At 34.0% G+C, this 14,439-nt stretch overlaps 1 protein-coding gene across 2 annotated transcripts in view; it reads left to right on the top strand.

The window, feature by feature from the left end:
• EED (embryonic ectoderm development) overlaps positions 1–12,420 on the top strand; it is a 29,861-nt gene extending 17,441 nt beyond the window's left edge. The window contains exons 8-13 of one of the 2 annotated variants that reach the window (XM_025419383.3): positions 549–682; positions 2,559–2,664; positions 3,780–3,854; positions 10,694–10,852; positions 11,515–11,588; positions 12,085–12,420. In XM_025419383.3, coding sequence (XP_025275168.1) covers positions 549–682; positions 2,559–2,664; positions 3,780–3,854; positions 10,694–10,852; positions 11,515–11,588; positions 12,085–12,211 — 675 coding nt within the window. In that variant the 3' untranslated portion in view covers positions 12,212–12,420. The remainder of the gene's footprint in view (positions 1–548; positions 683–2,558; positions 2,665–3,779; positions 3,855–10,693; positions 10,853–11,514; positions 11,589–12,084) is intronic. The other variant, XM_025419384.3, reaches the window with a different exon arrangement.
• Positions 12,421–14,439: the final 2,019 nt, after the last annotated feature.

Below are 14,439 nucleotides of genomic sequence, written 5' to 3'. Positions count from 1 at the left end.
CCTTTTTTAGACCTTTTTTTTTACCTTTTTTCTTTTTAAAAGTGAACTTATAACCTATATAACAAGTATTTTACTTAGGTACACAGATAAAAGTAAAATTTCAGTTTTGTTCAAGGACTCATTGTATAGTTTCACATATAGCTGTCAGTTTCATTGTTTAATCAGGGTTGGACAAAGAAAACTTACATAGGTCTTTGTGTCATGGAATAATTGTTTCAGTTTATAATACATGTAATATATAATGAATAATTCATTCAGTTTACTTTCAAAATCAAAGGAAATATTTAAAGATAATTGAATAGATAAAACTAAATTCAAATAATTTACTTATATATTGTATAAGCTCACATATTGTGATCATGACAAATCAGTTAAAATAAATCTTGAAAAAATCTTGAAAGCAGCATCAACTGATTTATGGACTACATAGATAAAATGTATGTATATGACTTGAAATACGGTTTTCATTATGTTGTACATCAGATGAAAATTGGATAGTTTAATTTTGGGCAATTTTGGATATTTAAGCTTTTCTGTTTTACATACAGGACTATGATCTTTTGGGTGAAAAAATAATGTCCTGTGGTATGGATCACTCTCTTAAACTTTGGAGGATCAATTCAAAGAGAATGATGAATGCAATTAAGGAATCTTACGATTATAACCCAAATAAAACTAACAGGTAAAAACTGTGCTATTTAAAACTATTTCATGCTGTTGGATAGATGCATTTTACTTTCTCTGAAATTTTTAAATAATTCTCCAACATTGAGTTTAGAAGCCTTTTTTAAATAACTTTGAGGTACCAGTTTACCATACCATAAAGTTTACTCATTTTAAATCAAAGTCTTATTTTTAGTCTAATGTTTGTGGCTCCTTTTTCAAAATCCCCCTTAAGTTGTGGTTTCATCTTAATTTAGTGGTACTTTTCACTTATTTTTATTTAGGTAAGCACATGCTTGGCTATTACATTATAACAGTTTTAAGCTGCTTAAACTTGGTGTGGGATAGAGTAAAGAACCTTTCAGAATAATATTACTTGTATTATTTGTCAACAGTCTAATAAATTCAAAGTCAAGAGAGTAAATCGTGATTTTTTAAAATGGGTTTCTTGGCTTTTATTCGTGGTAATGTAATGCTTTCCTTTAAATGATGATCCATATTTTAGAAGGAGAAAATTCAGAAGCAGGGAGGGCCTTGCTTCATGGGACTCTGCGAACTTTAGAGTTTTCTTACAAAAAAATATATGTGTGTGTGTGTATGTGTATATATGTATACACACACATACACACATACCCAACATGCAGCTCAAGCTTAAAGCCCCAAGATCCAGAGTTGCACGTTTCACCAACGAAGCTAGCCAGATACCCCTCTTAATATATTTTTGAAATGCTTCAATTCTTAATTCGGTCATTGTCTTTTCAGAATCTTTTCAGGCTATTAATGTTTTCACTGTAACTGTCATGTCTTTGTATATTAACTTTGCACTTCTGTTTTAACAAAAAAGCTAACATTTATTTTCTGGTTATCAAACCAGGTTATTAATAGATTGTCAGTTAAATTTATAACCGTCAACAAATATTTCAGTGCACTAACATATATATTTGGCTAAAAAGCAATTAACATAATTATAGTAGAATTGAGAATTTGTATCAGATCATTAATAACATTTTAATGTTTTAATAAAGAAAAGCTCCCAGAATTTGAACTGGAAGGAATGTTTGAGATGATTCAGCCCAACATCCTTTTTACATATGAGAGAAAAGTAAAGAGAGGACATGTGAGTTGCCCAAGACACAATTAATTCATGGCATCATATCATTCTTCTACAGTTATTTCAGTATAAAACTGAATCATTAGATTAGAAATGTTAGGTATACTTTTAATTATAGAATTAGTAGCAATTTCTATGCTTGGTGGTCTTCTCACAAACATTTTTAAGGAAAAAATAGCACTATGTTTCACTTTCCTAAATAGAGGAAAAGTCTTAATAAATGCCAGATTCCTGTCAGAGGTCATTTTTAGAAATTGTTGCTCAAGGCAAGACTCATCTAACCTTATTTTTAGCAGCCTTTGGAATGATGTGTCATTGTTCCTAGAAAGGTGACTATCTTTTGAAATAATTTAGATATGTTGAGTTGCATAGATTGTTAATGCTTAATTTTAAAGGATTGAGTAGATAGCTTAATGTTTTCCATGAGAAACTTTTGGTGCTGTAATCGGATGACTGTGCTTATCATTGGTTAGGATAGCCAGAATTGAAGTGATTAATTTTGGTCTACATAGTAAGATAAGCAGGTATAATTTTTATAAATGAAATTTCATAAGATAAAATTGAAGGCCGATAATGGAAAAAATACAGAAACAAATACATGAAATGAGACTTTAGCTCTCGATAAACAGGAAAGTTGTCAGTTTTCTAGGAACACAGAGTTAATAGTCATATATTTCATTTGTCAATGTTTTATAAATCTGAAAGTGAAAATTAATGTGATTCTCCTATGGTAATTTTTTTTTTTTTAACTTTTTTCTTTTAACTTTTGGCATTTCCATTTCAGGCCATTTATTTCTCAGAAAATTCACTTTCCTGACTTTTCCACCAGAGACATACATAGGAATTATGTCGATTGTGTGCGATGGTTAGGTGATTTGATACTTTCCAAGGTATGCTAACTGCTGTTAAGCTGTACTTCTATTTGTGTTTGTGTGAGTTGGAACTTTGCAGGGAGCACAATTTATTTTATATTTTGGTAAATTGGATGGCAGATGGGAAATTCCCTCCCCTTGCCCCTCCGTAAAGTCTCATAGATTTGGAAACTTGTTTTAGGCATAAAACATCCTGATGAATTATTATAACTTGTGCTGCAATAATAGGAAAAACGTTAACTTGTAAGATGATATTCTTCTGATATCCAGTATTATAAAATAACCAATATCTAAAGCCATAGTGAGTTTTTTGTTATGTCGTGTCCATTTCAGTAAATTTGTATTTACAAAAACAGACAGCTGGAGTTGGCTATGGGCTGCAGTTTGCCAACCCCTGCTCTGTAATGTGTTGATGTACATTTACATATTTTTTGCTGATAATTTAGAGTATTGTTGGTGATGTTATCTGAACATTTAGGATTGTCATATTTGGAAAAATTGCTATCCAGTTTCTTTTCTTGATGTGGATTTCAGGGCATTTCATATTTTCTTGGGCAGAGCCTGACTTTTTTTCTTGGCCTTTTTACCCTTTTTTTTTTTTTTTTTAACTTTTGATCTTGAGATAATTAGATTCTCAATAAGTTTCAAAGAAAGTACAAGAGGAGTCCCATATTGCCCGTCACTCAGGTTCTCCCACATACATCTCACATAACTGTAATACAGTATCAAATTTAGCAAATTGACATTGTACAATGTGTGTGTAGAGTTTATGTTGTCTTTTTATCACATGTGAATTTTGTCATTTCAAGAATGTTACTGTATGGGACCCTTTAAGATTAGTTTTTTCCACTTAGTATAATGCCATCCAAGTTGTTGTGTGTATCAGTCGTTTTCCTTTTTTATTGTTGAGTAGTATTCCATGGTATGGATGTACCACAATTCATCTATTGTAGGACATTTTGGTCCTTTTCAGTTTGGGTGTATTACAAATAAAGCTGCTAATGAACAATCGTGTACAGGTTTTTGTGTGGACTTAAGTTTTCATTTCTCTGGGATAAATGCCTAGAATGGCAATTGCTGGGTCATGGTTAAGTTTGTTTAGTTTTTTAAGAAACTGCCAAACTATTTTCCAGAGTGGCCGTGCCATTTTACATTCCCACCAACAATGTATGAAAGATCCAGTGTCTCCGAATCTTCGCCGGCATTTGGTATTGTCACTATTTTTTATTTTAGCTGTTCTGATAGGTGTGTAGTGATATCTCATCATGGTCTTAATTTACATTTCCCTGATGGCTAGTGATGTTGAACATCTTTTTCATATGCTTATTTACCATCCATATATCCTTTTCGATGATGTCTCTTCATATCTTTTCCTCATTTTCTAATTGGATTGGTTTTGTGTTTTTTTATTGTTGAGTTTTGAGAGTTCTTAATATATTCTGAATATGAATCCTATGTCAGATACGTAGTTTGCAAATATTTTCTTCCAGTCCATAGCTTGTCTTTTCATCCTCTTAACAGGGTCTTTTGCAGAGCAAATGTTTTTAATTTTGATGAATTTCAATTTATTGATTTTTGCTTGAAAAAAATTATGGATTGTGCTTTTGATGTTACATTTAAAACCTCTATGCTCCGGATTCTAAAGGTTTTTTCCTGTTTTCTTCTAGAAGTTTTATAGGGTTATGTTTTATATTAAATGTATGATCTATTTTGAGCTAATTTTGGATGAGGTTTAGAAGTAGTTCATTTTTTGCCTATGGGTATCTAGTTATTCAGCACCATTTGTGGAATAACTGTTCTTTTTCCTTTTAATTGCTTCTGCACCTTGGTCAAAAATTGTTTGGCCTGTTTGTGTGAGGCTGTTTCTGGTTTTTCTGCTCTAGTACCTCTACCACTAGAATATATATACAGTCTTGATAATAAGTCTTGGAAACAGTTACGTGTTTTCTTCCACTTTATTATTCTTTTTCAAAATTGTTTTAGCTCTTTTGATTCCTTTGCCTTTCTGTTTTATATCCGTTGGATGGGGGAATTAATTGACATCTTTGCTCTCCAGTCCATGAACATAGTATGTCTCTCCATTTGGATCTTTTGATTTTTATTATCAGCATTTTGTAGCTTTTAGCCTGCAAGTCCTATACATACTTTGCTAGATTTATAATTAAGTACTACTTCTCTTTTTTGGGTGATTGTAAATGGTATTTCTAATTTCTGTGTTTATTGCTAGTATACAGAAATGCAGTTGATTTTTCATATTGACCTTGCATCCTGTGACCTAGCTATGCTGCTTACTAATTCTAGGATTTTTTTTGTCTAGTACTTGGGGTGCTTACGTAGACTATCACCTCATCTGCAGGTAGGGACAGTTTTATATCTTCCTTTCTGACCTTGCCTTATTGCACTGGCAAACTTCCAGTTTTGTGTTGAATAGCAGTGTTAAAATCCGACATTCTTGACTTGTTTCTGATATTAGAGGGTAAGAATTCTGTGTTTCACAATTAGGTATATTAGCTGTATGGTTTTTGTGGATGTTCTCTATCAAGTTGAGAACTGTACTCCTTACTAATTTTTTGAGAGTTTTATCATGAATGGGTGTTGAATTTTGTCAAATGCTTTTTTCTGTATCACTTCATGATACAGATATAGTTTTTCTTCCTTAGCCTGTTAGTGGATGTATTTTATTGGCTTTTCTGTTTTTGTTTTTGTTTTTTTTTTAATATTGATCTGGTCCTGTATCCCTGGAATGAGTATATTTGCTCATAGTGTGTAATTTTTTAAATGTGTTGCTAATAGCTGATATTTTGTTAAAGATTTCTGTGTTTGTATTCATGAGGCTATGATACTAGTCTGAAGTTTTTGTAATGTCTTTGTCTGGTTTTGGTATTGCTAATACTGGCTTCATAAAATGAATCGGCAAGTTTCCTCTGATATTTTTTGGGAAGAAATTATATAAAAATTCCTCATAAATGGTTGTTAGAATTCTCTAATCATCTGAGCCTAGAAATTTTTGAGAGAGAGTTTTAAAGATACAGATTCCATTTCCTTAATAGTTAAAAGAGCTATTCAATTAACTATTTCCTATTGTGTGAGTTGTGGTAGTTTGTGCTGTTTAAGGAATTGATCCACTCCATCTAAGGTAAAATTTATGTGTAGAGTTGTTTGTAACATTCTCTTATTTTCCTTTTGACAACTGCAAAGTTTCCTGATAGCTCTGTTTCATTCCTGAAATGGTAATTTGTCTTCTCTTTTTTGGTAAGTTTTGGTAAGGGCTCACCAGTTTTTTTTTTATCTCTTCTTCCTTTTGTTTGCTGTGCTATGTTTTGCTCTTTGACTAATTTCTTAAGGTGTGGGAGCTTACATTATTGAGTTGAGACTTTTTCTAAGATAAGTACTAGATGCTAGAAGTTTTCTTTTCAGCACTTCTTTAGCTGCATCTCACTAATTGTGATATGAAGTGTGTTTAGTTTCTAGGTGTTGGAGATTGTGTTAATCTTTATCTTACTGATTTCTAGTTTGATTTCATTGTGTTCAGAGCATATTCCCTGTGATTTGGTTGTTTCTGAGACTTATGACTATCTTGAATGTGTTCTGTGGGAACTTGAAAGGAATGTGTAATCTGTTTGTGTGGAGCTCCATAAGTGTCAGGTGCTATTGGTTTGACAGTGGTTGAATCCTTATATAACTTCATTGATTCTTCTCTCGACTTATTTTATCAATTATTGAGAGATGGAAAAGTCTCCAGCTGTAATTGTGCATTTTTTTCTTTTTGCTTTCAGTTTTATGATGTTTTGCCACTCTGTGGGTTGCTTGTTGTTGCTATGTCTTGGTGACTGGGCCTTTTTTTTTTTTTCTTTAATTAATTTATCTGGGCTTTTTTCCTATTTTCCTGTAGGTTACATGATTTTTTGTTTTTTTGTAGGCTCTGTGCTCAGTGTGGGGCTTGAACTGAAGCCCTAAATCAGGGTCTCATGCTCTATTAATAGTCAGCCAAGCAGTGCTATATAAACATTTTTTAGAATCCCACTTAAAAATTTTTTAAAAAATTTATTTGTTTGAGAGCGAGCTCACATAAGAGAGAGTGTGAGCGGGGAGAGGACCAGAAGGAGAGGGAGAAGCAGATTTCCTACTGAGCAGGGAGCCTGATGTGGGGCTCTGTCCCAGAACCTCAAGATCATGACCTCACCTGAAGGCAGATACTTAACCAGTTGAGCCATCCAAGTGCTTCTAGAATTCCATTTTATCTGTAATACTGAGTATATTTCTTTAGGTAGCTTTGTTGATGTTTCCTCTATATGTTACATAATATATGCATATTAACTGTTTTGTTACCTTTTGCTATATACTATGTATTTTCATTAATGCCATTATAAGAAAGTCACTTCAGGTATAAAATATATGTAGATTCAAAATAAAAAATTGCTGGAGTGCCTGAGTGGCTCAATTAGTTAAGCATCTGAGTCCTGATCTCCGCTCAGGTCTTGATAATCATGGTCATGAGTTCAAGCTCCACATTGGGCTCCATGCTGGGCATGGAGCCTACTTTAAAAAAAAAAAAAGATTAAAATATTGCCTCAAGATATACCTACCATGCAAACATAAATGGAAAAACATATTTACATAATTTGTGTACATTTTACCACTTGATGTGAAGTGTAGAAACCTTCCCTTTATGTTGCTTTGTCCACCATTTACAGTATAATTGTCTTAAATATTTCCTTTATAATTGAGAACATCAAAAAATGTTACCATTTTTGCTTCAGCCATCAAACATAAGGAGAGTATTGTATTCACTCGTTTTGCTTTTTCCATTGTTCTTTTTCCTTCCATTGTTCTCTTTCCTTCCTTCTTTTTCCTCTCCTGATGTTCTAAAATTTCTTCTTAAATTGTTTCCTTTGTTGCTAAAACCCCCTATAACCATTCTTTTAGGGTAGGTTTGCTAATGACAAGTTCCTCCTTTTTCTTCATCTGAGAATGTCTTCATTTCTCCTTCATTGCTGAAAGGTATATTCACTTAATACAGGATTTTGGGTAGACAGTTGTTTTCTTCTTTCCAGGGCCTGTGGTTTTGATGAGGCATCTGCCATCATTGGATTTTTTTTTCTCCTAAACATAATGTGTCCTGTCTTAATTGCTTTCAGGATTTTGTCTTTTTAATTATCAGAAATTTAAATGTAAACATACCCTAGTTTCTTTGAGTTTATCTTTTGGGGTTCACTCACCTTCTTAAATTTATAGTAGATTTATGTTTTGGGGGGCCATAGTTTATCCCAAATTTGGGAACTTTTCAGCCATTATTCAAATTCTTTCTCAGACCCACTCTCTTCCTCCCTTTTGGAATTCTAATGATACGAATGTTAGATTTTTATTTAACCCTTGGGACTCTCATTTTTTACATTTGTTTTCTTTTGTATAGATTGGGTAGTTTCTGTTTTTCTAACTTTAAATTCACTGACTCTCTTCTGTTGAAACTTTCAGTTGATTTTCTTATTTTGGTTATAGTATTTTTCATTTCTAAAATTTCCATTTGATTCCTTTTATTTCTTCGTTGACTTTTTTATTGTTTTAAATGTGTTTGTAATTGCTCATTGAAGCACTTTTTTTTACCCCATGGAGGTATTTTTATGATGGCAGCTTCAAAATCCTTGTTAGATTGTTCTGTTATCTATGTATCTCAGTGTTGGTATTTATTGTCTTTTATGATTAAAGTTAAGATTTTTATGATTCTTGGTATAATTGAATTTTTTTATTGAGATCTAGATATTTTAAGTGTTGTATCACAAGACTCTTAACTTTATTTAGATCTTTTACAGGAGGCTTCCTCTGATTAATTTTCATTAGGGGAAGGGGAAGCATTGCTTCATGATTGCCAGGTGATGGGAAAGTGGAGATGATGGTGTCTCATTACTATTCCACTAGCTCTCCCCTGACACTGGGGGTCATGGATGATTGTAAACATGCTGACTCTCTGCTAGGTCTGCTCTGATAACACCCCAGCCAGAGAGTAGGAGGAGTTACCTCATTAGGATGAGGGGTAGAGAGAGTCAGTGAGGGGTAGAGAGGTTCAGGTATGCACTTGAGGTGCATAGTTGCCACCTGAGAAGTGCTCCCCACTTAGCCTTTGCTGGTTCATGAGAGGGTGGGCCCAGTTTTTTCTGTGATGTTGCACTAGAGTGTTTGAAAATTTTCTCTCCTGCTATGTTGTCCCTTTCCTGGTTCTTTGGTTAGAGCAGGCTTTTGTTGGTGGGGGTATTTTTGGACTTAACCTGTGAGTATTGCTGAGCTGCTGGCTGCTCTATCTGGTGTCCAGTCTGGGGTACATAAACAAAGCAAAAGAAAGCCAAGGAATTCAACATCTTCATGTCCCAGGGTTCCTAACCAGTCTGCCTTCTTTCTACCTTCCAAAGTTTTATGTTTGGTTTATATTTGGTATTCAGTCTTTTAAGTAATAGTGAGGATAAATAGGGGGGAGTACATATACTCCGTTGTTTTGGAAGTGGAAATAAAAAGCCGCTAGCTCTAAAATTTTTCTTAGAACTTAATTAGATGATAGGAAAGGATTTCTGCATTTTAGGTTTCAGGAAGCTGACCTGAGTGAACTATATTGGCAGTCGCAAATCTATTTCTGCATCAGAATCACAGGGAGAACATTGTAAAAATAGAGACCTAGGCCACCATCCCAGAGATCCTAAATCTGGCAGAAGGACTTGGGAATTTGTAATTTTAAAAAGCTCTCTACATGATTTTCAAGTGCAGTCATCCATTACAGTGAACAAATTCTTTTTCCCTCCCTAAGTTTTAGTTCTCCCTGAGAGGACTTTATTTATTAAGGATCTTTTACCAGTGTAATCAGTGACAAGCACTTGAAGAACTGTGGCAGTTTTTCTGCGTTGGCCTTCCCTTGTAGAGATTCTGATTCATTAGGGTTGGGACCAAGAGGAGTCTTTGGATGGAAGTCTACAAGCTGTCATTCCAGTTGTACATTTAGTTAAGTCATCAAAGTAGGTGATGTCTAAGGTACTTTACAGTAAAGAACTTGTATATCAGATATATAGCCCTGGGATTTTATATAATCTAAAAAAGAGAAGAAAAATGGGGGGAAGTGTTGTCCCCTCCCTAATCTTCCTTTGGCCCTGCTTTTGAACCATTCATATGTTAGTGAAACGGGCAGAGCTGCAACATGTGGCTGTGTGGGCTGTGTCCTGTAAAACTCCGGAAAGCTCTCTACCAACAGGAATTTCTCAGTCCAGGTTCTGTTGAAATACTGGGCTACACAATCTTTATTTTTAATGGGAGGGGCCATCCTGTATATTGATTGTAGGATGTAGCAGCATCTCTGGCCTCTACCTGCTAAAGGCCAGGGACATTGCCAAATGTTCCTTAATTGGCACACCACTGACCTATAATATAAATAGTGCCCACTGTGTTGCAGTTTTTTTTCAGCAAAGATACTATGTTACAGAATAAGGAAAGTATAACTTAGTCTATTTCAGTCGTATCCCCATATCAATGTCTTGATTTAAACCACTGAGTTTATTACCTTCTATATAATATGATTTTTAAGGCCTCTAAGCAGGGGCCATACTGAAAAGCATATTTTTGTATAGAGTTTTTATAATTTTATCGTTTATAATTTTATAATTTTATAAATTATAATTTTATATTTTATAACATAATTTTATATATATATTTTTTAATTTTATATTTTATATTTTATAACAAATGTTATAAAACACTCAAGTCTCTGGATGCCAGAGTATTGAGAGCTGAATTTGGTTTGGAAGAGAAATTCTGACTTCAAAATGGATATTCCAGATAATATAATGCTTTTTAATATTGTCAAATTCTGTTGTAATATGACCTCTTATCCTCAAGTGTGGACCTTGACTCTGTAAATATAAATAAATGTATATCACTGTATCTACTAGATGGATAACCAGGTCTTAAGACTGTCAATTCTAAAAAGATAATAGAGAAAAGAAGGCTTTGTTTTAAATTTTAAATTTCAGTTCTATATGTAACAATTTTTTCTCATTTCTGTCTTCTAAAGTCTTGTGAAAATGCCATTGTGTGCTGGAAACCTGGCAAAATGGAAGATGATATAGATAAAATTAAACCCAGTGAGTCTAATGTGACTATTCTTGGGCGATTCGATTACAGCCAGTGTGACATTTGGTACATGAGGTTTTCTATGGATTTCTGGCAAAAGGTAGCAACATATTTCTACATTTTAAAATTACTTCAGACCATTGTAATTTCACTTTTCTCTGTTGTGCATCCATGTTCAGTTTCCTCTAAGAATCTACCTTGATATCTTGTAGTGATTGATTACTTTAGCCGTTGATGTTATTTATTCTATCTTTATAGAGTAGGCTCTCCACACCATTTGCAGTGCTTATTATAAATGCAGTTGACAGGTGTCAATCTTGGCAATGGTGCTTACTTTCCATAACATCTGTTATTAAGATTTAATGTTATGGTGATTGAATGTTAACTTTTTAAATAGCTTTTTTGTAGAAAAGCTTAGAGAAATTTTAGAGATTGGTGTTATGAATTTGTAGTAACAAATTATCTGGGTATTTATTTCTATAAGAAAACTTTGGAGGAGCTGTCTGTAGCTTTTGCTACAATGTAAATTGTAAAGTCCTTCATAAATTTGCCTTCTAATTTGCTCAGGATGCCTCTGAAGTATAAGTTGCTGTTCTCCATTTACGAATCAGAAGTATAAGATACAAAGAAATAGAAATAATCAGGAGTATAGCCATAGTCTGGAACTGAGGTTTTTATGAAATATGAATATATCTTAGGAATATTTGAATGCTCTATAGCCTATTTTAATAATTTGGTGTTTTTAAAAATACGTTTATACAGATGCTTGCATTGGGCAATCAGGTTGGCAAACTTTATGTTTGGGATTTAGAAGTGGAAGATCCTCATAAAGCTAAGTAAGTATTTAGAAATTTTTATTGATAATTTCTTTTTCTCAAACGCTATGCCAATATTTAATTTATTCATGAGAGACACAGAGAGGCAGAGACACATAGAGGGAGAAGGAGGCTCCGTGCTTGGAGCCTGATGTGGGACTCAATCCCAGGACTCCGGGATCACAACCTGGGACGCTCAACCATTGAGCCACCCATGGATCCCTTGAAGTATCATTCTTAAATCATTTTTAACATTTATATGACTCAGTTATTTAAAAATATTTTTTATTCTCATAATGGCTGTTTATCATGAGTACTTTGGTGACAAGTTACACCTTTCTTTTTATTAATTTAAAATATACCCAAATGTTATGAAATTAGAGATTGAGCTCTTAGTGATATTTTAAATGCTTTCCATATGACTTGGAACATCCGTTTGTTTTCTTATTCGTTGGTTTAATTTGCTACTGACAATATTTATGAATGGCTTTTAACCTATTGTCTTGTTTTTTCCTAGATGTACAACACTGACTCATCATAAATGTGGTGCTGCTATTCGACAAACCAGTTTTAGCAGGGATAGCAGTATTCTTATAGCTGTTTGTGATGATGCCAGTATTTGGCGCTGGGACCGACTTCGATAAAATATTTTTTCCTTATCAAAATTAGAGTGTGTTTTCTGTGTATAATAGAATTAATGTATCTTGCTAGTAAGGGCACATAGAGCATTTAGAGTTGTCTTTCAGCATTCAATCAGGCTGAGCTGAATGTAGTGATGTTTACATTGTTTACATTCTTTGTACTGTCTTCTGCTCAGACTCTACTGCTTTTAATAAAAATTTATTTTTGTAAAGCTGTGTGTTTATTTTCATTGTGATAAAAAGAAATGTTGAAAGTAATAAAAGTATTCCCTTTCTTTTTTGTAATGATCGTTTTTGTAGTCCTTTTAACTGAAGAAAGCTATATAATGTAGTGATTAAATGTAAGCTCTAGGATTAAGCGGACTTTAGTCTTGGCTCTGCAAACATGAGCTGAGCTAAGTAATTTAACATCTACCTCAGTTTCCTCTTGTGTGAAACAGGGATAAGAATACCTACCTCATAGGGTTATTAAGGATCAAATGATTAAATAAGTGAAGCAGCTGGAATAGTACTCAGATGTACCCTAAATACATTGTTGCTTCTTTTTTATAAAGATTTCATTCATTTATTCGAGAGAGATCACAAGCAGGGGGAGTGGTAGAGGGAGAAGCAGACTCCTTGCTGAGCAAGGATCCTAAAGTGGGACTTGATCCCAGGATCCTGGGATCATGACCTGAGCCAAAGGCAGACGCTGAACTGACTGAGCCACTTAGGGACCTCATTTGTTACATATCAGACATTTATGTATCAGACATTATATTTCAGACATTGTATTTCCTAAGTCTTTGTGTTTCTTCTATAATAACTTTATAGTAATTATATTTAAAAATCTGGGGAAGCCTGGGTGGCTCACTGTTTGAGCATCTACCTTTCGTTCAGGTTCTGATCCCGGAGTGCCGGGATCGAATCCTGCATCGGGCTCCCTGCCAGGGGCCTGCTTCTCCCTCTGCCTGTTTCTGCCTCTCTCTGTCTCTCATGAATAAATAAAATCTTTTAAAAATAAATAATAAAAATATGTAGAGTTGGAATACATAATGAATTAACTGAGCTGTCTAGTCAGTTAAAAAATACTATTTGGTTTGTAGCTAGACCATTAGTAACCAATGGAAATATTACCATTAGAGCAAGTGAGAGACATGGAAGCTTGAATGCAGTTGAAGAATGAAAGAAATGAGTGTGTACAGTGTTCCATCTGCTTTTCTAGAAAGATATTGGCTAAGAGAAGTAGATTGAGGGAATCAGAGTAGTGGATCTTTTTGTTCCAAACATAAGGTGCTTTGTTTATGAACAAGAAGAAACAGCAAGAATGAGCCTGATAGACCAGAAAATCCCCCAAAGAATTAGCACCAACATGACATATGGAGAAGTTAACCTAAAGCAGAGGGAATAAAGAAAACCTGAGTAATCATAAGATAGGAAGTAAAATGAAGGGTGCCAGGTAAAATACAAGGCTGAATATCAAGTTTTGAGATTCTCGTGAGCCTTGTTTTTATAAATCTCATAGATTTCCATGAATGTACTAGTATTGAACACCTTTTTGGATGTGTTCATTGCTCCTCGGTTTTTTGCTATTGTGATGAACAAAATTTTGAGTTACAGCTCAGTGTACAAGTCTTCATTATCTCTCGGTGATTTACACCCTCTGTCAGAATTAGTTCATGAGAGGGTATTTCTAGTAATATTGTACCACTTGCTCCAACAGTGTATGTTGGTACCCATTTTACTTTTATCACTAATTCCTGTGTGTATCTGTAGATAAGCAGTTGGCAAACTTTTTTTGTAAACCGCTGGATAGTAAATGTTTTAGGCTTTGTGGGCTATATATATTCTCTGCCACATCCATTCAACATTGCTACTGTAATGTGAAAGTGACTAGACAATAGATGAATGGGCCTGGCTGTGTTCAATAAAATGGACAGAAACACGCAGTGGGCCATATTTGGTTCAAAACCATAGTTTGCCTACTCTTGCTGTGGATTCCAGATGCTGAAACTAACCACTTCAGGAGGCTCCTCTAAGATGCTGAAAATTTAGATCAAATAACTCATGAAATCACCAGATAGGCAATGAAATGTGCTATGAGTGATAGTTGAAACAGTATGTAATAGACCACCAAAGACGTCAGATACTGTAATTAGCAGAAAATGTAAAAGAGCCACATGTAAAATTATTTTCTCTTTCCCTGTACTCCACCCTTTCCTGGCTTTCTTACTGAACATTTAAATGATCAT

This window comes from Canis lupus, chromosome 21, assembly GCF_003254725.2.
Source record: "Canis lupus dingo isolate Sandy chromosome 21, ASM325472v2, whole genome shotgun sequence".
Lineage (NCBI taxonomy): Eukaryota > Metazoa > Chordata > Mammalia > Carnivora > Canidae > Canis > Canis lupus.
The sequence above is the reverse complement of the archived record's forward strand: the minus strand, read 5'-3'. Positions and strand labels throughout refer to the sequence as shown.